The sequence below is a fragment of the Cordyceps fumosorosea genome, assembly GCF_001636725.1.
Source record: "Cordyceps fumosorosea ARSEF 2679 chromosome Unknown scaffold_1, whole genome shotgun sequence".
NCBI lineage: Eukaryota > Fungi > Ascomycota > Sordariomycetes > Hypocreales > Cordycipitaceae > Cordyceps > Cordyceps fumosorosea.
Genome location: NW_017387301.1, coordinates 3,368,084 through 3,394,783, shown reverse-complemented (window position 1 = coordinate 3,394,783; position 26,700 = coordinate 3,368,084). Strand labels below are relative to the sequence as shown.

General features: G+C 57.2%; 11 protein-coding genes across 11 annotated transcripts in view; 6 read left to right on the top strand and 5 right to left on the bottom strand.

Annotated features, from left to right (window-relative positions):
* ISF_01090 (oligopeptide transporter) overlaps nt 1-1,937 on the bottom strand; it is a gene marked incomplete at both ends in the record, with an annotated part of 4,238 nt that extends 2,301 nt beyond the window's left edge. The window contains 6 exons of the mRNA XM_018844697.1: nt 29-288; nt 823-858; nt 914-1,117; nt 1,190-1,399; nt 1,451-1,579; nt 1,646-1,937. Coding sequence (XP_018709147.1) covers nt 29-288; nt 823-858; nt 914-1,117; nt 1,190-1,399; nt 1,451-1,579; nt 1,646-1,937 — 1,131 coding nt within the window. The remainder of the gene's footprint in view (nt 1-28; nt 289-822; nt 859-913; nt 1,118-1,189; nt 1,400-1,450; nt 1,580-1,645) is intronic.
* A 491-nt stretch (nt 1,938-2,428) lies between these two features.
* Nucleotides 2,429-4,571, bottom strand: ISF_01089 (tripeptidyl peptidase; the record flags this gene model as incomplete). Its single annotated transcript, XM_018844696.1, has 2 exons — nt 2,429-2,638; nt 2,694-4,571. The coding sequence occupies 2 exons, from the start codon at nt 4,569-4,571 to the stop codon at nt 2,429-2,431; spliced, it is 2,088 nt and encodes a 695-aa protein (XP_018709146.1).
* Nucleotides 4,572-5,098: 527 nt separating this feature from the next.
* On the top strand, nt 5,099-6,266 carry ISF_01088 (hypothetical protein; the record flags this gene model as incomplete). Its single annotated transcript, XM_018844695.1, has 6 exons — nt 5,099-5,384; nt 5,460-5,582; nt 5,663-5,787; nt 5,845-5,929; nt 5,979-6,182; nt 6,232-6,266. The coding sequence occupies 6 exons, from the start codon at nt 5,099-5,101 to the stop codon at nt 6,264-6,266; spliced, it is 858 nt and encodes a 285-aa protein (XP_018709145.1).
* A 271-nt stretch (nt 6,267-6,537) lies between these two features.
* Nucleotides 6,538-8,470, bottom strand: ISF_01087 (tripeptidyl peptidase; the record flags this gene model as incomplete). The annotated part of the gene is made up of 3 exons (XM_018844694.1): nt 6,538-6,612; nt 6,666-7,069; nt 7,126-8,470. 3 exons carry the CDS (start codon nt 8,468-8,470, stop codon nt 6,538-6,540), a joined length of 1,824 nt encoding a protein of 607 aa, XP_018709144.1.
* Nucleotides 8,471-9,395: 925 nt separating this feature from the next.
* On the top strand, nt 9,396-10,814 carry ISF_01086 (integral membrane protein; the record flags this gene model as incomplete). Its single annotated transcript, XM_018844693.1, has 1 exon — nt 9,396-10,814. One exon carries the CDS (start codon nt 9,396-9,398, stop codon nt 10,812-10,814), a length of 1,419 nt encoding a protein of 472 aa, XP_018709143.1.
* Nucleotides 10,815-11,047: 233 nt separating this feature from the next.
* ISF_01085 (hypothetical protein) lies at nt 11,048-12,669 on the bottom strand (the record flags this gene model as incomplete). The annotated part of the gene is made up of 4 exons (XM_018844692.1): nt 11,048-11,164; nt 11,224-12,044; nt 12,102-12,503; nt 12,597-12,669. 4 exons carry the CDS (start codon nt 12,667-12,669, stop codon nt 11,048-11,050), a joined length of 1,413 nt encoding a protein of 470 aa, XP_018709142.1.
* Nucleotides 12,670-15,031: 2,362 nt separating this feature from the next.
* On the bottom strand, nt 15,032-16,297 carry ISF_01084 (hypothetical protein; the record flags this gene model as incomplete). Its single annotated transcript, XM_018844691.1, has 6 exons — nt 15,032-15,111; nt 15,199-15,462; nt 15,503-15,587; nt 15,666-15,790; nt 15,848-15,970; nt 16,033-16,297. The coding sequence occupies 6 exons, from the start codon at nt 16,295-16,297 to the stop codon at nt 15,032-15,034; spliced, it is 942 nt and encodes a 313-aa protein (XP_018709141.1).
* A 1,020-nt stretch (nt 16,298-17,317) lies between these two features.
* Nucleotides 17,318-17,903, top strand: ISF_01083 (hypothetical protein; the record flags this gene model as incomplete). Its single annotated transcript, XM_018844690.1, has 2 exons — nt 17,318-17,378; nt 17,434-17,903. 2 exons carry the CDS (start codon nt 17,318-17,320, stop codon nt 17,901-17,903), a joined length of 531 nt encoding a protein of 176 aa, XP_018709140.1.
* Nucleotides 17,904-18,599: 696 nt separating this feature from the next.
* On the top strand, nt 18,600-20,913 carry ISF_01082 (Fungal transcriptional regulatory protein; the record flags this gene model as incomplete). The annotated part of the gene is made up of 4 exons (XM_018844689.1): nt 18,600-19,635; nt 19,700-20,144; nt 20,212-20,509; nt 20,581-20,913. The coding sequence occupies 4 exons, from the start codon at nt 18,600-18,602 to the stop codon at nt 20,911-20,913; spliced, it is 2,112 nt and encodes a 703-aa protein (XP_018709139.1).
* A 588-nt stretch (nt 20,914-21,501) lies between these two features.
* ISF_01081 (MFS multidrug transporter) lies at nt 21,502-23,077 on the top strand (the record flags this gene model as incomplete). Its single annotated transcript, XM_018844688.1, has 2 exons — nt 21,502-21,627; nt 21,701-23,077. The coding sequence occupies 2 exons, from the start codon at nt 21,502-21,504 to the stop codon at nt 23,075-23,077; spliced, it is 1,503 nt and encodes a 500-aa protein (XP_018709138.1).
* A 1,373-nt stretch (nt 23,078-24,450) lies between these two features.
* On the top strand, nt 24,451-26,417 carry ISF_01080 (alkaline serine protease AorO; the record flags this gene model as incomplete). The annotated part of the gene is made up of 3 exons (XM_018844687.1): nt 24,451-24,656; nt 24,715-25,103; nt 25,186-26,417. 3 exons carry the CDS (start codon nt 24,451-24,453, stop codon nt 26,415-26,417), a joined length of 1,827 nt encoding a protein of 608 aa, XP_018709137.1.
* Nucleotides 26,418-26,700: the final 283 nt, after the last annotated feature.

Here is a 26,700-nt window from a genome sequence, read left to right as displayed (position 1 = left end):
GGAGAGGAGGGTGTGAGAGAGTACGCACCCCAAGGACGTTGGCCGAGGTGGTCCAGCCGGCGCGGAGGCCAATGTAGATGTTGGACGCGTTGACGAGGACGCCGCACAGGATGCCGACGACGGAGGCGCGGACGGTGATGATTTGGCCGGTGCAGTTGGGCATGTCGGTAAAAGGCACAAAAGTATCCAAGGTGTCGTGGACAACATCGTCATGGTCAGCGGCGGCGGCGGCGACCACGGCGAGTGCCTCGACGTGAGTCTCATCGCTGTCCGTGCTGCTGGCCGGTTCTCTATTTTTTTTTTTTTTTTTTTTTGCCTTCTATATCAAGTAACTTAAAATTCAAGCAAGTCGCAAACCACGAGTCCAGTGAGGGGAGCAAAAAAGAGACACACGACAAGGCTACAGGGTGAGCCGAGTTGCAGAATGAAGGTAGTGGCAGCTCGGCCCGCGGGGAGGGAGCTCAGCGTTGCTTGTGTGGCCTTGCCTTGCCCAGCTGCACGAAATTTCAGCTGCAGTAAGAAAGTACCGTGGTCATGGTACCTTCTCTCAACTCAAGGCTGTATGTAATTGTATGACGGGTGTTGCAGTCACTGCTACTTGATACTGTCCACTGCGTAACAAGGCTTGCCGGTGCATCGAGGGAGACTGCCATTCCCGTATCGTTGCTGTTTCTTCCATTAATCTTTTTTTGCATTACACCATTTTCGCACTTTGATAGATGATGATCTGGATTTATGCAATTTACGCACAGTCTAAACACTGCACAATATACAACTGGTAAACTTTGCAAAATCAATGATTCAGCTCCTTGTCAATGGCACCGATTCGGTCCCCCTCGCCATCTGGATACACGATACCTGGAGGAATGTTAGTAGAACTACCACCAGCCTGTTTCGTTCAGAGACGACTCACCCTTTGTCGGATGCACCAGCCACCCTGGCTTCAGCATGTCCACGGCCCTATCCTCGCTCCAAGCGTACAGCTTGTCCCAGTTGACGCACTGATGCGACGTCGAGTTAACCACCGGCAGGCGACTGTCCTGCCGCCAAATGTACGTGATCAGCCCAATGTCCCCGTGGCACATGGCCGACTGTCGCAGGAAGTCGAGACAGTGTTCTTTTGCCCGACAGCCATCGGTTAGCTTACTGGGCCTTACCAAAGGCTACCTGAAGCGGGCGGTAAACTCACCATTGTGTAGCCTGTTCATGTCCATCTGGTGCTGGGTGAAGTCGGAAAAGTAGTAGTCCGGGTACATGAACTGGTGCAGCCGCTTGATGCAGTGCAGCTCGTGGAAGACGTTGAGCGTCCCAATGTAGTCGGTGCTACCCGGGACGCCGACGCCAATCTTTTCGCGGCCGTGATGCTTAAAGTACTCGGCCTCTACTCGCACGTTCTGGGCTGCAGGAAACATTAGTGTGAATCTTTTGAGGCACTCTGCATAGAGCATACTATTCAGCAAATCATGCCACGCCTTGTCGAGTTCTTCCGAGGGCGCGCCCGAGTAGATGCTTAGGTCTTGGATATGGTCTTCGAGAGTAAACTTTGTCTCGCTCCATTCTATAACGCTTGCCGCTGGGGCTTTTCATGACATTCAACGTGAGAACCCTCCTAGATCCGTGCGAGTACTAGTTAGGGGTCACTCACAATAAGCAATCCCGCGTCCGGAGCAGGTCGTTCGCCCGCCCGCGGCCACCAGCCCCAGGACCAGTAGGTACAGACTCAGCAGAGCAGCCTGGAAGACGAGAAACGTCGGATCTCGCCACAAGGACCTGGCAGTAGATTCTCTCCGCGATTCTGGTGAGCTGCCACCCTTTTCCAGCAAGCCCTCGCTGGAATCTCGCTCGTCGTCGGCAGGCAGCGGCCGGAACTCTGCCTGCTTGGTGCGCTTGATCTTGGACCAGCTAAATTGTTTTGCGTACTGGAACGTGGCCGCCATTGCTGGGAAGATTTCTTTACGACTGCAAGATGAAGAGCATTCGGAGATGGGGCCTCCGGTAGGCAAAGAAAGGGCAGTCCGACATGGCTTAGACGGATGGTCGATGGGGCACCTGCACCGGACACTAGGAATGAACAAGTACAGCACGTCAGTCCGAGGTTCTCGACACAGCCACGGCCTCTAAAGGTCATGGTGTGTCTGTAGGAACTGGAGGGGGCGTGTTGTTGACTACCGTGACAGTCATGGTGACCGTGCATATGTCATGGGCGGCGGCGCCAATCACAGGGAGCCACTGCTGACAAGTTGTCCGTTTTAGGAAATGACTACAGATTGCGGAGATCTAAAGACTTTTCTTCACATAATTGGGAGAGCATAACAGCTTACTGCAGAAGAATTTGGTTACTGCGAGCCAAGGCTTGCAATATGGTGACTATCTGCTGGTCTAATGCACACACAAGCCGTAGCTAAAACCTGCCCGGTCTGCGGGAATGTCAGAGCCATGGCGGGATGTACCAGGGCCGGTGTGCCTGGCCCGGAGTAGGCTCGTGTAAAACGGAAGTAGTGGATGCCGGTTCCTTGAGCGCGGGCTCATCGGGGACTGAAGTGCTTTGGACCGAAGTTGGGGCCGGCCCCGTTGAGACCGGACCACCGGGAGCATCATCAGCCTCACCCATCGCTAGTTCCAACAGCTTCGGAAACCACTAGCAGTCAAGATTAGTACTTCATCGCAATAAATAATTCACCGGATTCACCCACCGGCGTGCCGAACCCGCTGGCCAGGTCCCAGCCTTCCGTCGCCGGGAACCCCGAGGTGTTGCACCCCCTCGTGCTCCCGCTGACCACGTCCGTGAACCCGCCCCCCGGGCCCGCCACCTTGTAGATCCACGGATTCAAGAACCCCAGCGGCGCCCTCCCCGCCGCCATCCTCGCATCGTTCAGCAGCGCCACCACCGCCGCCCACACCGGCGCGCTCGCGCTCGTCCCGTCCACCATCTTGGCGCCCCCGTTCCACACCGTCACCATCCTGTACCCCATCGCCGCCACGTCCGGGTACGCCCTCCCCTCCCCGTTGTACATGTCCGCGTGCCGCCCGCCCAGCCCGGCCAGGTACCGCCGCACCGCGTCCTCCTGGTACGCCGGCCGCGGGAAGAGCTCGCTCAGGCCGCCGCCGCTGACGAAGCCGTTGCGCGTATTATGCGCGACCACCTGCGGCCGCACGCCGCGCGTCGCACCCACCGAGGTCACCCACGGGCATCCGTCCGGGAAGCGCGCAGCAAAGCGCGGCCGCTGGCCGGAGCGGGAGAGGCACTGGCCGGAGCGGCCGACGCCCCAGTCGCCGGAGCCGAAGATGACGCTGACGCCGCGAGCGCCGAGCTGTGCGAAGCCGGCGCACACGCGCGCGGCGTACGAGGGCGGCACGGTGCGCTCGGTGTCCGCGTACGAGATGCTCAGCACCGTCGGCAGGTCCTCGTCGCGCTGCGTGAGCAGCCAGTCGATCAGCACCAGAAACGGCTCGTTGTCGTTGACCTCTGCCGAGCCCGAGACCCATGGCACCTGCCCACCTTCGCCGCCGACGGTGTAGGTCACCAGCGGGGTCGGATGGCCGACGCCCAGCAGCACCTGCGCGTCCAGCCCGCCCTCTCTACCATCGCCGGTCGCGATTTGCGCCGCCGTGGACGGGCCCTGCCGGTTGATCCCGCCGGCAATCTCGACGATGGAAAAGTCGTCGGCGGCGGCGACCGCGTCCGGCCGGTAGGTGGCGAGGAAGCGCCGCGCGTCGGTGCGGTTGTTGAACTCGCCGGAAAAGTTGACCAGAGCCATCCTGTTCCTCCTTCCTCCGGGGACCTGCGGAGTGGCGGCGGCGGCGGTGTAGTTGAGGGTGCCGTAGAGCGCGCGCAGGCACAGCGGTGTGACGGCGGTGACGTTGCAGGCGCGCTCCGGGGTGAGGTCCGACGGCGGGTGGGCGACGTCGATGCCGTTGAGGATTGCGAGGCCGTCGGGGACGTCCTCTGCGTAGTCGTTGAGGGAGCCGGGACGCTTGAAGGGGTTCGTCGGCTCCGTGGCATTCCGCCTGGTGGTGAGGAAGAAGGTGCTGGTGGGATGGATGGTGTCGACGAGGCCGTGGAGGTCTGGCGGCAGCGACCAGTGCTCGGCCCGGACGACGTCGGTACCGGAGCCGTCGCGCCGCCGGTAGACGTGGTAGCTGGTCTGGAGGAGCGCCTCGGCGCGCGCGACGGTGACGTTGGGTACGCGGATCCAGTCCCCGGCCGGGCTGTGCCGCAGCTGGTCCCGGACGATGCCGTGGGAGGCCAGCCAGGCGTGGAGCTTGGCGATGGCCTCGTCTGTCGGTGCGACGAGGGCGTTGACCTGCTCGGCGGAGAGGTGTCGCCCATAGCTGGGATGGGAGGGATCCGAGACTTCCAGCAGCCGCTGCTCGAGGCCGGCGAGGTTGCCCTGCTTTACTCCGATGTGCAGCTGGAACTGGTAGTCCGAGTCCGCCGGGCGCATTCGCGTCCAGTCATCTGGAGTCGGCTGTGACTCTTTCACAACATGACCCGACTGTCTGGAAACAACGCCATCACCCTGGAAGAATTTGCTGGTCGGCAATAGGAGTAGTGGCCAATATTTGGACATTTTTGTTTTCTTTTTTTCCTGTTCAAAACAACTAAACAAAAAGGATCTTTACCCCGATTTCGGTGCTGTAAGACTGTAGTTGCTTCTGGGCCAAGCTCCTACCTGCGTGTCGATATCGCCGCCTCACTCACTAGCAGCACTGTACAGTGGCGATGCATTGATTCCCAATTCAAGGGAAACCGGTGGGTACCGATCTTCTGTAAATTACACAGGGCTGTGCTGCAGCTTCAAACTACAATGACATCCTGCCATCCAGCGCCTGTCATACTACGAAGAGCCACCTGCAGCCCACTGTCAGCCGCAGAGAAGGTCTTACACCACGCACTGTCATCGCTATATTCCAGAGTCCTGAAGCACACCGTCCGCCTGAAAGGCTTACAGTCTGCTCTGTTTGGGCTTTCCCTGCCTTTGGCCAATCTCATTGACACTTGTACGCTCAATCAGTCAGATTCTCACCTCTGCTGTCCCTTTTTTACACGACCAGAACCAAGATCATCTTTCTCCAACACTGCTATTCCCCAACAATAATGTTTTTCGCCAAGAAGAAACTCCCCTTTCTCTTCGACAAGGCGTCGATGGAAAAGGCGGCCGTGGCCCGCGGCAAGACAGTAGACGGGTCGTCGGAGAGCGGCGACTCGTTCCTCGACGAGGAGGAGATCCGCAATGTGCGGTCGAGGAAGTATTCACAGAAACGATGGTGGATAGGATTCTTCACCATTCACTTGTTTATCCTGGCCTTCTATGCCGGAACGGTGATCAACATGCAGGCAGAGCTGTCCAAGTTGCGCAAGCACGGGCTTCAACTGATCCAGTGTAAGTGCTTCCTCGAGAACGCACCGCAAGGCAGCACAAGGCCACAAAATTAATTCTGAAAATCCATGGGAATAGCGCCGGCCTCTGGAGCCATGCAATGGGCAGAACATACCTTTGTTGAAAACAGCTTCTCGCATGGACCTTTCTCTGGTTATCCGCGAGAGGAGATTGACAAGAACTGGCACGACCTCATCAACTGTACGTCTAGCCATTTTGCCAGGAGATGGGCCTTTTACCAAAATTTATAATGCAGTTAGCCAACTAACTGACGGAGGCAGATGAAAACATCATTATTGAGCCTGAAATCATCCGGAAGCTTGGTCGCGAAGACATTGCCGTCGCCGACCCTGAAGGCCGAGGATACCTTGGAACACTCAACGTCTATCACCAGCTTCACTGCATCGTAAGTCGAGATCTCTCAAGCTTAATATCGCCACTAATACAAGCGCTTGCATTGTAGAAGCGGCTTTGGCAGTACAGCTACCCGGAGGTATACCGACAGAACCAGACACCCGCAGAGGCTGAGGCAGATCGCCTGCACAAGGGTATGCCCGTCCTGACTATACAGTTTGCAGGCTTCTAACTCGATTGCAGAGCACTGCTTTGACTTCCTCCGCCAGTCCGTCATGTGCCTCGCGGACATTGGCATCATCACGTATCAGTGGACCAACGATCGCATGGTGCCCATTGCCAATTCCACCACGCACCAGTGTGCCAACTGGGAGAAGCTGGACGCGTGGACCAAGGAGCGGAGCGTCGACATGATGAAGCCGGGCTGGCTGATTCATCCGAACAAAGGTATGCCACTGAATGATTTGGGCGATGGCCCTGGTGCTGACTCTTACAGGATATGCCTACAAGGATATGGACCACCACCACTAGTGGTGAAGTAGCTATTTTGCTCTCATAGTATTAATGCAATACAGCATTTTCCTCTGTAAAGATGTGCTCTGGACGGTGACGTAGGTATGCTACTCTGGGCTGCAAGCATGTAAGCGTGCTGAAACCGGTGCTGCTGAATGTGGAGAGAAATAATGCAGAAGGAAGTATTGAAATAATTTCAAAGACTAGCTGTAGTAACGACAATAGCACTGCTCTGAAATATTTTAAGAAATCATTTTATGTGTGTCAGTCGTGAAAACTGCCAGAGTGACTATGCTGCAATATACCAAGGATGATCCCAGCGAAATGATCTAGCCAGTGCCAAATCCCTCAACTCCGGGAACCACTAGAAAAAGTCAGCAATCATTACGTCTCACTTCAACAACATGTTCAACCTACCGGCGTTCCCAACCCCGTCGCCGCATCCCACCCTTCGACCGCCGGGAACCCCGTCGTATTGCACCCCGTGGCCGCGCCGTGCGTCACGTCGCGCAGCCCGGACCGCGCCGAATACAGCCACGGGTTCAGGAATCCCAGCGGCGGCCTGCCCTCCGCGATCAGCGCGTCGTTGAGAAGCGCCACGATCGCCGCGAACGTCGGCGCCGAGCCGCTCGTGCCGTCCAGCAGGTGCGCCGTGCCGTTGTAGATGATGGTGTAGTGGTATCCCTGGGCGGACACGTCCGGGATCGCCCGGCCGCCCGGGTTGTACAGGCCGGAGTGCAGGTCCCCGATGGTCTCCAGGTACGTCTCGACCGCAGCGTCCTGGTACGCCGGGCGGGAAAAGTACTCGCTGAACCCGCCGCCTGCAAGACTGTTAACTAGTCGGCATTCCCCGTGTACTGCCGCGCTGGCAACGTACCGGTGACAAAGTCGGAGCGCCCGTCAAAGGCCGCCATGACCGGGTCAAAGTGCCTCGTGGCGCCGACCGCGGTCACCCACGGACAGGAGGCCGGAAACGCCGGCATGAAGCGCCGCCTCCCCTCGCCGTCGTTGCTCACGCACCTTCCCTCGCCCTCCGGACCGGCCCCCTCATCACCGGAGGCCACGACCACGCTGACACCCCGCGCGCCGAGCTGCGCAAACGCCGCGCACACGCGGCGCGCATACGCCTCCGGCACCGTCTGCTCCTCGTCCGCGTACGACACCGCCACCACCCTCGGCAGCTCCCCGTCCTCCAGCTCCAGCACGTGGCCCAGCCACTCCATGTACGGCTCGTTGCCGTTGCTCTGCTTGTTCGCGCTCGCCTTGAAAGGTGGCCTTCCGCCGACGCTCCACGCGCGCAGCGGCGTCGGGTGGCCGATGCCCAGGATGGCCTCGGCGTCGAGCGCGCCCTCCAGGCCCATGTGCCGGTCAAACTGCTCCTCCGTGTTGGGCGTCTGCTGGTCCTCGGCGCCGGCGAGGAGCACCGTCTCGAAGGACTCCGCCGCCCCCGCGGCGGCGGCGTCGGGGCGGTACTTTTCAAGGTACAGCCGGATGTCGGAGCGGTTGTTGTTGTTGCCGAGAAAGTTGACAATGTCCATGCGGTTGGTGGCGACGGACTGCGGCTGGTAGGAGAGCGTGCCGTAGAGGACGCGCATGCAGAGGGGGGTCACGGCCAGCCGGTTGCAGGCGTCGTCGACAGTCGGGTTGGTGGGCAGCTCGTCGAGGCTGGGCACGTCGAGGTGGCCGCGGTCGAGGAGGTCCTCCTCGACGAGCTCCGCGTAGGTCGGCAGCCGGCCCTCTTGCTCCCAGTCGGGAGGCGGCGGGCCGCCGTAGCGGCTGGCGGGCTTGGGCCGGAAGAAGGCGTTGGTGGGCTGGACGACGTCGATGTAGGGGGCGACGTGCTCGGGCAGCGACCATTCCGTGGTCCGGACGAGAATTGTGCCGTCTCGGATGTTTTCAAACTCAAAGTACCGGCATTGGAGCAACTCCTCCACTTGGCGAATCGGCACCGAGGCTCTGACCCAGTCACCTGCTGTGGATTTCGTGAATTTGGTGATGTTATTTGCGCGAAGCCAAGTCTCAACAATCTCCGTCGCCTCATCAGAGGCTTTGAGCAGGTTTGACACTTGTCGCCGATCAAGGTGCTGGCCATACTTTTCGCTTCTCGGATCGGAGACTAGACGCACCGTGTAAGCCGTGTGGTCCACCGTTGCCAGCTCAATAATGATGAGCGAAATAAATAGGAAATTACCTTGAAAGAGCCTTCGTTTCAATTCATCCATTGCATCTTCTTCATGCCTCACTCCGATTTGTAAATGCACCGTGGCAGCATCGCTGGCCGGCCGCAGCCTCTTCCACGCCCGGGGGCTCACGGACGCTTCGGTGACGCGACCATGTTGATTAGGCAGTGCAAGGGCGTAGGCCAATAAAGCTGCAAAACCCGCAAGTCGTATCAACATGATTCCCGAATTTTTTCTGTTATTTCTGTCGTTTTCTGGGAGCTTTTCCCCGTTGTTCAAGATGCGGTTCTTTGGTATGGTTCGACAACTCTAGTGGTAGCAAAGCATACATACCGACAACTCCATCAGACCATAGAGAGCTCTCTCGTGCCTCTATGATTCGGTCCAGGCAGCTAAGCAGCTACGCCCGCTCCGCAGTCCCCCGCGCCAACGACTCTCATCTTCAGCCGTACGGGGACACTGCATGAGACCTGCATGGTGACACCGAGTCGCCCGCCACAGCGAGCCTCAAGGGCGTCTCGGTGCTCAGTGAGCAGTCACCTCGCTGTAGAGTGTCACCGTGACCAGTGTATGGCAGGATTAGTGAGTGGCGACATGTATGTATGTACGCTGACATGCAGAACTGTACAAGGCTACGTGACAGAGCAATCGCCCGGCACTCGCCTCGTCCCACAGAGGCGTCGCTGGCACTGCCGTACTGGTACTGGGAAGATGCAAGCCACATTGCGAAGCTGCACTCAGCCTGGTCTGAAGCTTGTAATGTGCCGAGACGTATTTTGTGTTGACGTCTTTTCATGAGAGAGATGCAGGGTATCCAGAGGAGAGTTGGCAAAACGCACTCCGTACTGTGAATAACATTGCCCTTTCCTACACAACTCATCGTGGCTACCAACTGAATTACTCAAGAACTGAATCTCTGCTCTCAATTAACAATTTGCTATCTAATCTTCGTCGTCTGTCCATCAGAATGCAACCAAATCCCCCAACGAGCAGCCTCCGGGCCCTTCCCCCCCTCCTCCTCCTCCTCCTCCTCTCCCTTCTCTGCGCCGCCGAGCCTGCGCAGTTCTGCAAGTTCGGCCACCTTTCCGGCCAGGTCGACTTCTGCAGCAGCCTCACCGCGCACCGCAACTCCTCCACCGGCGACCACAACCTCTACCTGACCTTCACCCACTCCCGGCCCCTCAACTCCGCCCTCGGCTGGGGCGCCGTCGGCTTCGGCTCGCAGATGGCCGGCTCGCTCATGGTCATCGTCTACGGGGACCCGTCCTCCGGCGCGCCGCCCGTCGTCAGCGTGCGCGCCTCCACCGGCCACGCGCAGCCCGCCCTCGTCACCCGCGCGGACCTCGCCGGCGGCGACCTGCGCGTGCTGCGCTCCGACTGGCGCCTCGACGACGCCCGCGGGACGGCCGCCGCGATCGTCTCGCTGGTCTGCTACTCGTGCACGCGGTGGCCCGGGACCAAGATCTCGGCCGCGGCGCGCTCGCAGCCGCTGGTCTGGGCGTGGAACCGGGACCAGGCGTTCGACGTGTTCGCGTACGACGCGCACCTCCGCATGCACGCGCACCGCGCGGGCAACGGCGGCTGGGGCCGCTTCTACGTGGACATGGTGCGCGCCACCAGCACGGTCCCGCAACTACCCTCCGTGCCCTTCATCCGGCCCGGCGTCGCCGCCTGGGCGGCCTCCGAGGAGCCGAGCCTGCTCGCCGGCGGCCTCGTCGACGCCGTGAAGCAGTGGGCGGGCAGGGACCGCGCGCTGCACGTCCACGGCGCGCTGATGGCCGCCGCGTTCCTGGTCCTGCTGCCCGCCGGCGTCGTGGCCATGCGCTCCGGCGGTCCCCGGTCCCTCACCTACCACTGGGTCGTCCAGCTGACCGCCGCCGCGCTCATCCTCGCCGGCATGGGCGTCGGCGTCTCCCTGCAGAGGAGGATCGATACGCCGCACCAGGTCCTCGGGCTCGTTGTGGTCGGCGCGCTGGTTGTGCAGTCCGGCCTCGGGTATAAGCACCACGTCGACTTTGTGCGGATCCGGCGGCGCGCGTGGATCTCGCACGCGCACATCTGGACCGGCCGCGGCGTCATGGTGGCCGCCTGCGGGAACCTGCTCCTCGGCATGACCGTGCGCGGCTACCCGCGGGCGGTCACGGGGCTGGCGGCCGCGTTCGTGGTGCTGGAGCTCCTCGGGCTCGCCGTGTTCGTGTGGCGCCGGGGTCGGGTGGCGGCGCGGGAGACGCGCCGGGTAGCGTTCAACGAGGCGGAGCGGCAGCAGACGGCGCAGACGCACCGCTACTTTGCCATCGGCGACGACACGGACGAGGAGCAGAGCGACGCGGAGGGCGAGTCCGGGAAGCTGCGGAAGTCGGAGGAAGGGTCTGCGGAGTCCCGGTAAGGCCCTGGGCAAGAAAAGATGTTCTCGCCGTCGGTAGCAGCATTCAGTCTTCAATCTTCTATTTTCCTCTTGTATTGTGTTCATGAGTCATGATGAGCAAAGTTATATATGCAATTTCCATGTTTCCTTTTGCCTCTGTTGCCGCAAGCCAAAGTGTACGTCTGCACTAGAGCCCGATCACCAACTAGTTGTACATTGTGCAACAGATTCGAGTTTATCCTTGATCAGTAAAACTACACCGCCGGTGACGTGAGCAGATACAGTATGATACAGGCGTTGGAGGCCTTTTGCTGGGGTGATTGTCCCGTGTTGTGTATGAGCTGCGTGATGAGTGACCACGTATCGGCCACCTTGCGTGCTCGTCAGCCCACGTACCACCAATACCGCACAACATGACAGACTGACTCACCGTGTCTTGCAGGTCTTTGCGGTCCTTTTTCATAAAATCTTGGATGTCCGGGTCCGAGACCAGGCTATGGATGCGATGCGCAATGTACACCCTGCTCGTCTCTGCCGTCGGCCTGCCCGCGCCAGCCATGGACATGATGCGCAACTTGCCGTCCGAGCCGTCCGGGCCGGTCGCCGCCGCGCCGTGCACCATGCCGGCCAGTTCGTCGGCGTAGATGCCTTCGGCCGCGCGCACAATCTCCTCGCGGTACGCCGCCCGCTCCTGCGCACCCCATTCAACGTGGCTGCGGTGTATCGCCGACAAGAACCCGCGGAGGCGCCGGGAGCGGCCGACCGCCTGCACCGGTGGACGCTGGCCGTTGCCACCTCCTCCAACCACGCCGAGGTTGGCGCTGTAATACGCGGCCATCATGGCCTCGAGGCTCTCGAAACCCGCGTCCTCGACAAACTCCCGGATTCGCTCGAGGGACACCACCTCTTGCTGCTGCGCTGAGGAGGAGGAAGCAGCGGTGGAGGAGGATGACGGCCCTCCGCCGCTGCCGATGACGCTCCGGCTGGTGGTGGCGGTCGGCGGACGCGACTCGGAGCGGGTCCACGACAGGATCCCGCTTCCGCTCGCCTCGGAGTACCCGCCGGCCGTGCTGAAGCAGACGGTGGGTGCTTCGTTACCCAGCTGCTGCATGAAGTCGGGCCCGTGCAGCGGCTGTTGAAGTTTACACGCCGCCGCCGCCGCCGCCGCCGGGCCGCTGTCGTAGCGCTGGTGCTGCTGCTGCGTCTGCGGGATCATGGCCAGCAGTCGACTGTACGAATCCTGCGATAATTCTGGAGTAATGGGGTGTCAGCTTCATCATGTCTTTCCTTAGGCACCGGGCGGCTTACCTCCGTCTCCCTTTTGGAGCGTCATCAGAAACTGATGCAGCGGACTGGGCGAGGCACTCCCCAGACTCGCAGACGTGCCCGCGTCGGCGGCGGACACCATCCGCCCGTCCAGGAGACCCTTGACGATGGACTCGGGCCCAACTCCCAGCCTCGCCGGGTCCGCGGTGTCGGCGTGTCCCCCCGCAGCGTGGTGCACCTCGGCGACGGCGCTGAGCGGAGGCGTGCTGGGAAGACAGTGGTCCGCGATCTCATCCTGTTCATCCAGCGCAGGGTCGAAGAAGGTGGTGTCAACCGCAAACTCCCACGTCTTGTCTGAAGATTGCTGGTCCTGGTCCTCGGCCAGGAGCGTCGGCAGGGCGTCGTTGCCGATGGAGTTGATGCTGGCGGTCCGGTTGCGTTGTCCTATTATTCACCCGTCTTCATTTAGACCTCTCGATCCCGTAATGAATTGTCTCGTTGGACGAGTCCACCAGAGCCCAGGCATTAAAAACTTACTCTCTCGGCGTCTTCGCTGGGCGAGTCTGTTTCGTCTTCGTTGCTCTTCAAGTTTGGCAGCCGCATCCGTCATGTCCGTGCTATGCATAATGACATAACGGCAGCGAACAGACAGATCAGATAAAAAAAAAGGCAAAATCAGCAACACGTGCGCAGTCCGTAAAAGCAGTAGGCTCTCTTTTTTTTTTAGGTACGCCGGGCCAGGCCTAGACTGTCACGGTTCGGAACCCCGGATACTATATTCTTAATTCTTCCCCTTCTCCAGGGATCCAGCGCGCGAGTCCGGGCCGGAACTACAGTGGCGGCGGCCCTCCTTAGTGAGATAATCGCAGCCGCCCTTTCGGGGAGGGGTGGAGGGGAGAGAGGCCTCGTTCGTAAATCTGATTCGAACCACACGTCAGGAACCCCGCAGTGCCGGCTTGCTTTGAGGCTGGCTGGGCCGAGTTGCGGTGGCCACTCAAAGGGGCGGGTTGTGCAAGTCATCCAGGCCTGGGCTCATATGCATCCCTTCGGATCGGGCACTCTTGGCTACCGGCTGCTGAGATGGGACGAGAGACAGAAAGAAGAAGTTTGTGTACTGTGTGGAGGGGACAATGATTGGGGGAAGGCAAGGATGGGCCGTACAACCGTCCTGGTTCGTTGACCACCTCGCGTGTTTACACAGCCTATGTTGCGCAAGAGGCGAGAAGTGCGAATACCAAAAGGATCGCTTGTGGACATCTCGGAGTCGAGCTGCGCATAGTCCTGTATGTCCGTGGCGCTGGCCGAAGAGGCCGAGGCCGCTTCTATCACATTTTATCTTTTTGTGCCTAAGATTGGCTTGGTACAACTTGGCGTAATCTGATGAGAATTGCATTCGGGGTTATACTGTGTTTGGTGACGATAATAAAGACTGGGCTACTTGCGTCAAGTCTCCCCACTGACAGACCAAATAGAAGGAATCCTTCGTTCCTTCGTTCATACTAGAGGGGCCGGGGTCATTGCACAAGCACAAGCTCAAGCTTTCTCCGCATTCCCTTCCATGATCAGATAGTGATGATGGCACGGACAAGCCACGCCGGTAGATAAGCTATAGCTGCATATAGACGCACACAGGGACACACACACATACATACACGGGCCTGGAATGGCAACGCATCAGCCTTCGTGGCTTAGGGACTCCAATACATCATGCTTGTCGGCATTGTCACTTCTTCAGCTCCTATCCTCCGCCTCGTAAACAAGACAGAAGGCGACGAACATGTGTCCGGGATGGAGGGCTGAGTGACAGCTGGGGCTGGGCGTACAATTCCCTCCCACAGTTCCCTCCCACAGTTCCCTCCCACAGTTCTCGTCACAGGCGAAGAAACTACCCCGCTGTTCGTGCGAGGTTGTATGCATGCGATAGAATCAATAAGCGCATCCCGATAGTAACAAAATTGCAAGAGAAGGGGTGTGAAGAGAAAAGGTCGCAAAACGTCATCCGGCTTGTTCGTGATACCGCAACGCAAGGGAAGCCAAGTGTTCTTGTTCTGTGTGTGTAATGGAAACTTTGCGACCCGAGCCTTGTCGCGTGTTTACTGCACGATCGGCAGTTTGTAAGCCTCAGCGGCCAATAAAAACAAGCCAAAATTAGAAGAAGCAACAACGAACCTTCTTCGGCAGGCAAATACAGACGAGGAGGCCCCAGTCGTCCCAACTACCGGCGACGGATATGCGGTCCGATCCTGACTCACACCCTTCCAAGAACAGGTCTTTCCGAGTTCCCCGGAGGGGGTCCTCCACGCCTCGCAGATTCATTGTCTCTCCAGCCTTTTCTCCGAGAAGAAAAGCAAGCAAGAATGATGTCGGGAAGCGTACTTGCTCTGTCTGACCTTTTTGTTCGTTCAGCTCATGGAGAAACCCTGTTGAACATGGTGGAGAGAGGGGGACCCTGCAGTGCGACCCCCAGTATGTATGTACGTGTGTGTGCTCATTCCGTAAACAAAAGATGCAGTCAGCCTGCCTGGCTGCTGCCATTTTTCGTCGCGTGCGTCGTTTCTCGCCACATGGCTGCTGATGATGTGCGACCCTGCAAAAGGCGTCAAGTATGGCCCCCTTCCAGACCTTGGGAAGAGCGAGATTGGAGAGGTACCATCTCACAGGTTTCATTTTCCATCTAGATTCCAAGCACAAGGCTTGACTTGCCTCCCCGCTTTCATTTTAACAAGCCTTCTACGTAGTTCACCTCTATACGTACGTCTTACGTGCGGATACGAGCAAGGCGTTGAATACCCCTGCAAAACTAAACTAAACTTATATTATTGGGACTGGCCCTTATTAAGCACATGGGGATGCTATGAACCGGGGTCAGACTATATTGGCTACCGAGTTCCCAAAATGCTCCGATGGCCTTCTCCTCAGCGCCGGTTCTCGGCCCTCAGTCACCGGCGTTCCCACATATGCGGCGGCCCGTCTTACGGGCTTCCTCCATGGCTGTGCAGCGCGCCATAGATGTGCTCCTCATTGCTATTCTCTTCTTCGGCATATGCCGGCCCTAAAGATTTTAGGGTTAGTTTGTCCGGGCATTGTTCTCCGGCAACATCGACCGGCGGGCCTTGTTTCAGGAATCTGCCGAACTCACCAAGCTGCGGGTGGATGATCAAACCCGGCTCGTACATGTTGACGGTTCGTTCCTCGGTCCACTTCGAGATCTTGTCCCAGTTGACGCACGTGTGGCCCGTACCGTTGGCGCCGGGCTTGAGCACGTCCTTTTGCCAGCTGTAAATGACCATGCCGACGTCGCCGTGGCACATGGCAAAGCTTTTGAGGGTACCCAGGCAGTGGTCTGTCGTGGCTCCATGATTAGCTTTCTTCTCCCTTCTCTTCGTTTTCTTTTCTCGTCTTTCTGGCCATGGTTCTCTTTTGTCGATAACATCTTCACTTACTGCTGTGGATTCTGTTCTTTCTCCGCTGCTCGTCATCCAACCCCGGCCAGTAGTGCTCTTGGTAGACGTATTTGTGAAGCCACCGCTAAAAAAGAGACAGAAAAGAAATGTCAGAATGTTGGACAAAAAACGCAGCACATGAATATGGATAATGTCCTCTTACCACGCAGTGCAGCTCGTGATACACATTCAGCGTGCCGATGTAGCCGCTGCCATCCGACATCCCAACTGCCGTCGCCTCACGCCCAAACGCCTGGACGTCCTGCAACGACAGCCGGACATTCATCGCTGCCAGATCTTAGCATCGTCCCTTTCCAAAACAAAAGAGCTCGCCACTCTACTCACGGCCTAGCAAGTCTTGCCACGCCTTCTCCAGCGACGGTCGAGGCTCCCCGACGTACATGCCGTGAGGATCGTTGCCGTCCGAGAACTCCCCGATGTAGTACTCGACGGCTTCGTTCGCGGGCGCTGGGATTTACCTTTCCTTAGAACAATGTTCTATTCAACTCTTAATTGGTCGATTGACTCACAATAGAGAAATGGCTTCTTCGTGCCTCCTCGCCAGCTCCTAGCGAGCAGGGCCGCCATGCCCAGCAGAGACAAGACGCAGAAGCTGAAAATTATCAGGTGGAGTTTGACAGGGATTTTCCTCTGCAAAAAGTGAGTTGGCTTTCCATCTTCGCTCTCATGATTCTCTTTTGACTTTAGCAGGCCATCAGAGTCCTTTGCGTTCCAGTCCTGCTCCTCCGTGATGGTCGGCGAGGACGCACGCGTGCCTGCGTCTTCAGACTTCATTGGGGCTTGCTTGCTTGCTTGATCAGAGGCCTTTTCCACCAAAGTCAGGGCTTTAGGAACTGATGATTCTGAATCGGTAAAGTGTTTTGCATCTGTTGTTTGAAGAAAGATGATGAACCGTCCAGTGCGGAGGTCCGGGGTGCCTGGCAGCCGCGGGTCAATCCATGGTTCAAGGCGTATGTCCGGAGCGACTCCACGCCATGCCGGTACTGCGGCTCTCGGACTGACACAATAATACCTTTTTTTTCCTTTTTGGATGTCATGCATCTGAAATCTACCCTCAGCTTCCCGCCCTGTCATAGCTGAAGACGATCGCAGCTGCAAGGTCAGAAGGGTGACACCAGGCTGTCACTGCGTGTAGGGTGTGTCCTTAGAGAGATGTGACAGCTGCGCCACTCGTGGCTATGGTTCGCCATCTCGAATCAACATCGTCAGCTTTGCGCTTTGAAAGTCTGATGATGGTCTTCTACTGCCACCGTAGCAATTGCCTTCTCATGAAGAGGTAGAGTCACTGCCAGTGTCACAGTGGGAAGTGCCGGGTGTGTATGACACGGCGCATCACGGCCACGACAGCGCGACGATGCGACGATGTGCGAACTTCCCGATTTGGCGAAAGACCTGAGCAGAGATCCCATGCATCTCATGGATATCTTTGCTTGTTTTGCTGTGATTGGTCAGTGAGTTGAAAGACAGAGACGGAGAGGTCGTGATCTGTACGACTGACAAGATGTGGTGGTCCTTGGGAGATCTCGATGACAAGTTGAAGATGGCGGACATGACAGTTGGTCACTTTTGCAGCCTCCTTGCTCATCCTCGGTGTGGCTTCCTGCGAAATGCCGTCAGATCTTCGAATTGACCGATGCTATTTCCGTGGTTCGATACTATATAGTCGGTCGATTGACAGACAGCCCACACAACACAGTGCCTTCTCATTGCAACGCACACTTGAACAAACCAACACTCAACCAAAAAAAGCTTTTCCCACAAACCAACCCAACCCAACCCCTACCAACTGCCAAGATGCATTTCCGATCTAGCTTTGTCATTAGCGTCATCGCCGCCACCGCCGTGGCCTCGCCCGGTTCGTTGAAACCCACAATCAACATGCCCCATCCCTGTTACTGACTCGCCGATAGTCTTCATCCGATCTGATGCTGATGCGGCCACCAAGTACGTGGTGGATAAGCGCTCCGACGCTGATGCCGCTACCAAATACGTGGTCGATAAGCGCTCCGACGCCGATGCCGCCACCAAGTATGTCGTTGATAAACGTTCCGACGCCGATGCCGCCACCAAGTATGTTGTGGACAAGCGCTCCGATGCGGATGCCGCGACGAAGTATGTCGTCGATAAGCGCTCTGATGCCGACGCTGCGACCAAGTATGTCGTCGACAAGAGGTCCGACGCAGATGCCGCCACCAAGTATGTCGTTGACAAGAGATCCGACGCCGACGCCGCCACCAAGTATGTCGTCGATAAGCGCTCTGATGCCGACGCTGCGACCAAGTACGTTGTTGACAAGAGGTCCGATGCCGACGCCGCCACCAAATACGTGGTTGACAAGAGGTCCGATGCTGATGCCGCCACCAACTACGTTGTTGACTAAATCAGCCCGCGGCAGCTTCAGCCAGAGCTTCTTCCTGGCATCGTCCAGACGCGCTGCTCTCCAAAGGCCAGTGGCGGTCTGGTGCTGATCCACGTGCAATTGGGGAAGCGCGTCTTGCACTGTCTCAGTCTGATCTGTTCAGAACACGAGGCCCAGCATGTTAGTTATTAGCTACATACTCTCATTAATACAATGATAACTTGCGACCAAGCTGCGCCGCCCCATTGTAGATTGAAAAACGTAAAAAAAAAGAAAAAAAAGAAGAAAAAAAAAAAGAAGAAAAGAGAAGAAAAAAAAAAGAAAGGAGAAGAAGAAAGAAAGAAAGAGAAAGTAATTGTTATTTGCGCTTAGTGCTAAGCGTGAGAAAGAGAATTTCCCCGTGGCTCATTCAGATACAAAAAGGTTTTTGCCATGCAACGCCGCGACATCATCCAAATTGTCTTGGTCTTTGTCCACCACATTTTTAGGGGTGATAGGCGGTTTAGCGGCGGCGCGGCGACTCCACAAGGCGTAGAGAGCTTCCCTCTGACAATGCTTAACCCGCCAACACCACCAACCACCAACCCCCCCCCGGTCTTGCAGCCGCCGAGGCTTTGCGCAACATTATACAGCAAAATAGCAACCCGGAGACCACCACCCGCCCATTTTTACCAGAGATCTCGCCCTCCCTCTCGCCTTCGATCTCGGACAAGGACTATGCCGTATCCGCCCGCGCCTCGGGTCGCGCAACAGCTCCGGCCAAACGGCAGCCAGGCCGCCTGCGATCCCTGCCGCGCGCGCAAGGTGGCGTGCGACCACGCCCGCCCATCCTGCTCCCGCTGCCGCTCCAAGAATAGGGGGAGCGAGTGCTTCTACTCTGCCAACGCCGCGCGCCGCGTCAAGAACGTCAGCAACGGCACCGTCCTCCCCGGCCCCGGCCCCGGCCCCGACACCACCCTCCTGCCCTCCCCGAGCGATGCCCAGTCCGCCGTCGCCCCCTCCATCGTCGCCACCGCCTCGGCCCTCTCCTCGTCGCTGCCTTCGCAGCAGCACAACTCGTACCGCCCGTCCAAGCGGCCGCGCCCCAACACCAGCATCGGCTACAACTCGGCCTTCGACGAGGCACGTCCAGAGCTGCTCTTCGGCACCTTGCACACCAACCTCTACGGCCACTTCTCCCCCACCATCCAGCCGGAGCAGGACCGTCGCGTCATCTTCGCCGAGCTTCCACTCCCCGTGCGTGAGACATGCATGGCCGTCCTCCGCGCTCTCCCCGGCCAACGCGACGCCCAGATGACCTACATCGACGGTGACTTCCAGGCCAAGGGCTGGCTCCATCTCGCCGCGCATCGCATCGTCCGCTGGCTGCAGGCCGTGCTCGCCGAGGTCCCGGGACGGGGCGAGCAGGAAACCCTCGAGCGCGTAGCAGAAGTCATATCCACCAACACGTCAAGGCCGCTTCGTGGTCCGTTCCCCGACTGGGAGTCGTGGTTGAACTGCTTCGTCGGCGCCAATACGAGATGGGAGTCCATAGGCTACCTCTGGACTCATATGGAGAGCATTTCAGATATCCTGGATGCCCTCATTCCAAGGAAGCTGGTCCGCTCAGAAAACTGTAAATCAGACCAAATAGCCAAGTATCATGTGGACAGCTGCATCCGACTCGCGCGTCAATTTACGGAGGAGAGTGATTTATTAGCCGAGCTATATCGTCGAAGATCGATTCTCGTATCCATGGTGGACGGTGAATCAGGTGAGAACCGCAGTTCAGCTGCCATCTCCCTCCCCCTTCCCATCTCCCTCTCCCCTTGCTTCAGTTATTTACGTGTGGGCATCATTAGGATTGCCGATGTGGGAGGCCCACGGCGCAAATGTAGCGTATATGGTCTTTCTCGGCTTGCACGCTCAGGAGAATACCTCCCAGTATACCCCGACCGCATGGTCAGAGAATAATCGGCGAATGGCGGCCGGCACTTTTGTATTCGATAAACTCGGAGTCATGCTTACGGGGCGGCCCCCCCTCATCAGCCATCGCTACTACACGGCGCCGCTGCCGCTTGATCTTCGCGACGAAGACCTCATCGCCGGATCCACTACCCTCGCCAACGCCATCAACTCTCTCGACGAACGAGGTTGGAATACAGAGGGCGGTTTGTATTCGGCGACCGTGGTGCGAGCCCGTACCATGATGGCGTTAATTCGAGACGAGGTTATTGAATTGACCATGAGTAACGGTCGCAATCCGAGTCTAGAATATCTCATGTACGGTTGTCTATGAAGCGTGCTTCCGTTCGTGACCCGATCATGTCAATGCTAATGCTGTCAGTAGGGATCTCAAAGATCGTCAATACACCTTGGTATCCGAGTTTCCAGTCAGCCTCAGGTACGATCCGCAAGACCTCGAAGCTCCCCATGTAGACATACACGGTCTCTACATGAAGATTATCACCCAGCTCGAACATCTCCAAAACCTCTTCTTCATCGACAGGCTCCTAATCCGTTGCGGGTATGCCATTCGGGATAACTTGCTTGAGACGAGCCTTGGGCTAGCGGTCTTGGCCCTCCACCTTTGGATTCATAAGGATCAATTCGCGGGGGCCGTTGTGGCGCGCAGCTTTGAGTGGATTGTAAGTAAAAGGCGCGATCAACTCGTTTAATGTATGGACCTTTTCATTTTCACGCTGACACCATGCATCAGATGCTTTCGTACGGCGCGCCTGCCGCCGGCATATTATGCCAAGAGGTGCTGGGGGCGGGCGAGCACAGCAAGGATCCGAACATCGGCCGTGCCACCGTCATTCAGCAGCTCAGCCTGCTCGTCGGCTTCTTTGACTGGGTTCGGCCGTCGATGCCGAACGCGAAGCTGTGCGCCAACTGCAAGGCCATCATCCAGCAGGTGCTCGACCAGTGCCTGAACACGAGTCCCGAGGACGCTCTGCCGACCTTCCCCGTATGGGACCTGAGCGATCAGCCAGACTTTAGTTTTGAGCTGATGGATACCTTTGACTGGCTGCGGGCCGCTGAAGAATAGACAGGATGGTGGTATTTTGATTTAGCGCGCGGCGCCGGGCACGTACCGCAGGATCGATATTGGGGCTTCATGCATCTCGGTGCGAAAAACCTGCCAGCTGTAGTGAAACAAGTAGGTAATTGTGTAATGAATGAACGTGTTTACGGATACTTTCCCCTCCTTCACCGCATGTCAGCGCCCAGAAGTCGGCAGCCGGCCTGCGTGGCTGCTCTTTACACTGCGGTTCGTCACTCGCACCTAGCGTCGGAATCCGAAGCCGGTTCGCACTGTGCGCGTCAACACCAAAATCTGTGACGGTCAAAGTATGAATATGATTCCGCACTGTAGCCGAGCCCTCGGTTTGCCCTGCATCCAGCCAAATTGTCAGGTACTACACGACGGAAGCCGTTCTATTTCCTGATTGTACATGATCCCGCCAATTCCATCTCTCTTGATGTTCTTCCATCTTCGTTTTAAATCCTTCGGGTTCTTTGCGCTTCCTCGCTGGAGACTGTCTCTACAAACACGACAGCCCTCCAAGCTGCACTTTGTTGTAAACTAGCGACTAACCTGAATGCGAGCAACCAACAAGTCGGAAAGGCAACCCTAATGGATCATGTTGAGCGAGCCGCCGGTTCTTCCACGACGGAAGCCGGGTCAGCAGCTGTTCCTGAGGTGGAACAGACCAACGAACCTCGTGAAGAGACGACCGAGCCGCAACCTGATACTCTACTTGTAAGTCTTGGAACAAGATTTATGGAACTCTGCAACCGCTGAACTCTTCAATGTGCTAACTTGATGGTAATAGGTGACCTGGAACGGTGACGATGACCCCGACCACCCGTACAACTGGAAAACGCCTCTGAAATGGGCCATCACGCTCCTCCTCTCGTTTGGCGGCCTCGTCACCCTCATGTCCGGTGCCATGCTGGCACCCGCACTCCAAGACATCGCACACGACTTCAACACCAGCGAAAATAGTGCTCAGATATTCCTATCTATCTACGTTCTTGCCTTCGCATTCGGCCCGATGGTCTTGGCACCGTGCACCGAGGTGTTTGGTCGACGACCGGTCTGGCTCATCTGCGCGTGCTACTACATCGCATGGAACACGGCGGCCGGGTTCAGTAAATCCTCTGGAGTGCTCATCCTCTGTCGCATTATGTCTGGCATCGGCGCCAGTGCCGAGTTTGCAGTCAGCAACCCCGTGCTGGCCGACATCTGGACGCCTGAGCAGCGCGGCAAGTCGTATGCAATCTCAACCTTTCTGCCTCTCCTGGGTCCTGCTCTGGGGCCCATCATCGGCGGTGCCGTGACGCAGACGATTGGTTGGCGATGGATCTTCTACATTCTGTCCATTTACGACGGTCTTCTCGTCATCGCCGGCTTCTTCCTGCTCCCCGAAACATACAAGGTCATCCTGCTGGAGAAGAAGGCAAAGAAGCTGCGCAAGGAGACTGGCCAGGCCTACTACACCAGCGAAAGCCACGAGAAGCTTTCCGCAAGGCTTTCGGTATCTCTGACACGCCCATTTCGTTTGCTCTTTACACACCCCACCATCCAACTCATGGGCATCCTTCTCGCCTACAACTTTGGCCTGCTGTACATTGTCCTGGCAACCTTTGCGACGCTATGGATTGACCGTTACCAGCAGAGCAAGCTGCAGAGTGGTCTGCACTACATCGCATTGGTCATTGGCTACACAGTTGCTGCGCAAGTGGGAGCCTGGTTCATGGACAAAATCTGGGCGTACTTGAAGAAGCGCGCGGGTGGAAACAAGACGGCCCCCGAATACCGCGTGCCGCTGATGGCACCTGGCGCCGTTCTAGTCCTCATCGGAATCTTTGTATACGGATGGACGGCCCAGTACCGCGTATTCTGGGTCGTACCTGATATCGGCATCGCTATCTTTGGCTGCGGCATCATCCTCAGCACTCAGGCGATGCAAGCCTACGTCACGGAGTCGTACCTTGGCCACGTCGCATCCGCCTCGGCGGCCTCGCAGTTCCTGCGCAGCATCACCGGCTTTGCTTTTCCGCTCTTTGCGCCATCGCTGTACCAGAACCTGGGCTACGGCTGGGGCAACAACGTCTTGGGCTTCGCGTTCCTGGTCCTGGCTGCGCCAGCGCCAATTGTCCTGTGGCTGTTTGGCGCGAAAATGAGAGCTATTGGCAAGCACAAATAGTTGATTCACATTCACATTCTTGCATGCATATATAAAGCCGCTTGATTTTCATAAATGCATTTACATTGAAAAAAAAAAGTAAATACAACGACATGTTTGTCCCATTATCACGTCTACTCGCTAAGGATTGAACCCGCATGTAAGCCCATTTTCTGAATAACTACCCACTACACTGTCGTCTCTACCTCCTTGCAAGCTGCTCACGTTATGCAGACCAAAACATTTCTATTTGTGATATAGAGACACGATCACTGTGTTGTGGTGTTTATGCCATAATTTTCTCTTGCGTGCATCTAGAAAGCTTTGAGATATTTAGCAACATGTGATCTCCGCCATGGCGTAAGCTCGTGGAAATGTGCGAGCTTTACTTCAACTTCCGTTCCGCACAGCTTCGTAGCATCACAGTCAAGATGAACTACGTTTTCCTTGCCCATTTTGATCCTTTCCGTACTTCCAATTGGGTTTGACATGATCGCGCATGAATCTGCCAAGCAGGACAGGCATCTCTCCACGTTCAAGCATGTCCAGGGTATGACGGGCCCGTCCGTCGAATTCCATTTAATGATGCCTACTTGCCCGTCCTAAACTCGAAATTGAAGACGCTGACAGGCTCGAATTATTCCAGATGCACAGATATGAGAAGGCGACCCGCCGTAACTGGGTGCCGCCATGCCGCCGGATCGACCGCCGACTACACGGGGCTCCGGGCAGCCCTACCCCGGATCTGACCCGAAGGCAGGACTCCGTTCGGGGTAGAGGACACCCCTTTTGGCAAGTCGGAGCAGTCTTTCTGAATAAAGAAAAAAATTGTGCCGTTTATCCGCTTGCATCTTGTGCATATTTGCGCCCTCATTGTTCTCCTGCTTAAATGGGAAGGTCTTGTCTACGTGCTGCTAGGGTTTTCGGGCCTTTCCCACGCTCATGGGCGGGAATTATCTCCGACGGATAAAACAGCGGCTACTATTACAAGGCTCGGCTTTCTTCTGGATTGGCCTACTTAGGCGTAGCTCGACACCTGTATGGTCGCGTATCCTACCCGTTGTAACGGTATTATTTCCACGCGAGACTTGGGTAGGAAAGTGTTCACCCGTAGAAATGCAATGCGACTTTGAGATAAGGGCGACTTACAAGGGTCGGAGGGCATTGCGAAGGTTTTGACTACCATCTATTTATGGGCTGCCTAATGTGGCTATGCAACCAAGAGATGCTTCGTGTTGTAAAGAAGATGCTGGTTCGGTCTTGGTTCATTGGTGGTCTTGGTCCATAACGATGAGGGGATATTCTACATATAAAAAGAGCTGTATCTCTGTAATTATTGATGATTATGCAGGACCTCAGCTTCTATCCAAGTTCGACTTTTGTGAGCTATCGCTATGCGCATCACCGCTCTCATCGCCGGAGGCTTCCTCCCCGCTGCTTTTGCCGTGCCCGCGGCCAACTACAAGCTGCACGACCAACGCATTTCGCTTCATGCACAATACACAAAGGGCCAGGCCGCCACTGGCTCTGCTTTTGTGCCAGCCCGTATTGCGCTCAAGCAGCAGAACATAGAAAAGGCTGAAAAGCTCCTTCTAGAGATGTACGTCGCCTCTCTGCTTGGTCGCATGGAAACCTCACGGCTAATTGGAACCTTTTAGCTCTGAGCCTGGATCACCCAAATACGGTCAGCATCTGGCCGCTGGGGATATTGCGAACCTCTTCGCTCCCAGCGAGGAATCCATCAACAGTGTCAAGTCATGGCTCACGGCCTCCGGTGTACCAGCTGGTTCCATCAAGGTTTCCAACAGCAAGGGTTGGATTCACTTCAACACCACCGCTAGCCAGCTGGGCTCGTTCCTCAAGACCGAGTATCACCATTACACTACCGCTGATGGCTCGAGGACCTTCTTGGGTGCGGAATCTTACAGCCTTCCTCAGGATGTGTCCTCCCTTGTCGACTTCGTGCACCCAGCCACGGGTTTCTCCCAAATGAGGAAGCGCACAAAGGCTCCTCTCGTCACAGGCCCCAAGGACACCATTGATCCCAGTACGTATCTTACTCAACTCAATCAGGCATAGCCTGAAGTTCTTTTCAATGCTGAACCAACAAGACTGACGCCGCATTTCAGACAGCCTGGACACCTGCGATGTCAACATGACGCCCAAGTGCATCGCTGCCCAGTATGGCATCCCTGCTGCCACATCGGGCAAAGATGGAAACGATCTCGCCATGTATGAGGAAGAGGGAGACGACTATGCGCAGGAAGATCTCGACCAGTTCTTTGCTGCCATGACCCCCAGCATCCCCAAAGGCACCGGTCCCATCGTCCACAACTTGAACGGCGCAAATGCACCCGCAAACCCCGGCGAATCCGGTGGCGAGTCGACGCTCGACTTCGACATGGCCATTCCCATCATATACCCGCAAAAGACTAGCCTGTATCAGATGGGCGACGTTGGCAAGGACAATTTTGACACCTTTGTGGACGCCTTCGTCGGTCCCTACTGCAAGGACAACGGCGACGACGGCAACAGCCAGATCGAGTGCAACGATCTCAAGCAGCCCAACGCCGTGTCCATCTCCTGGGGCGGCACGGAGGACCCCAACGACGTCGCGCACCTGAAGCGCCAATGCACCGAGTGGATGAAGTTCGGCCTGGCCGGCACCTCGGTCATCATCGCCAGCGGCGACAACGGGGTCGAGGACGGCGCGTGCCTCGGCCCGAACCACGACATCTTCGTCCCGGACCAGGCCTGCTCCTGCCCCTGGGTCACCACCGTCGGCTCGACCTACCTGCCCAAGGGCGGCAAGGTCGGCGACGTCGAGGTCGCCACCGAGTCCTTCGCCTCCGGCGGCGGCTTCAGCAACATCTTCCCCCGCCCGGACTACCAAAATGACTTCGTGGCGACCTACCTGGCCAAGTACGTCCCCGACTACAAGTCGTACAACACCACCGACGGCAAGATCCCGACCACGGCGGGCCAGGGCATCTACAACCGCGGCGGCCGCGGGTACCCGGACGTCTCCGCGGTCGGCGACAACGGCGTGGTGGTCACGAACGGCAGGATGTTCCTCAACGGCGGCACGTCCATGTCCTGCCCGATCTTCGCCTCCATCATCACCCGAATCAACGAGGAGCGTCTCAACGCCGGCAAGAAGCCGCTGGGCTTCCTCAACCCGGCCCTCTACAAGGGCGTTGCCAGCGGTGTCTTTACCGACATCGTCACGGGAGACCAGAACCACGTAGTTGACGCCTGCGGTACTCACAAGGGCTTCGTCGCCTCTCCCGGTTGGGATCCCGTCACTGGTCTTGGTACGCCCATATATGACAAGATGTTGAAGTACTTTGGCCAGCTATAAATATCCGGTCGGATCGGCAGTATGTTCCGGTATGCTCCAATGTTATTTTTTTTATGATAAAGTATTATATATTTACCGAAAACAAGTTACAATTATCTTGTCTGCCATTCTGGTGACACTTGTGATGGCCCTGAAGGGGGGCTTCTTCACTGGGACATCCACTGTAGCATCCGCTGTAACCTCGCGGGCCTGTCCCAGTACGGGCTTTGCACGGGAATGTGCCAACTTCTTCTATTTATAACACCGCCGCTGTGGCTAAGCATATATGGCTCATAAGTGTACT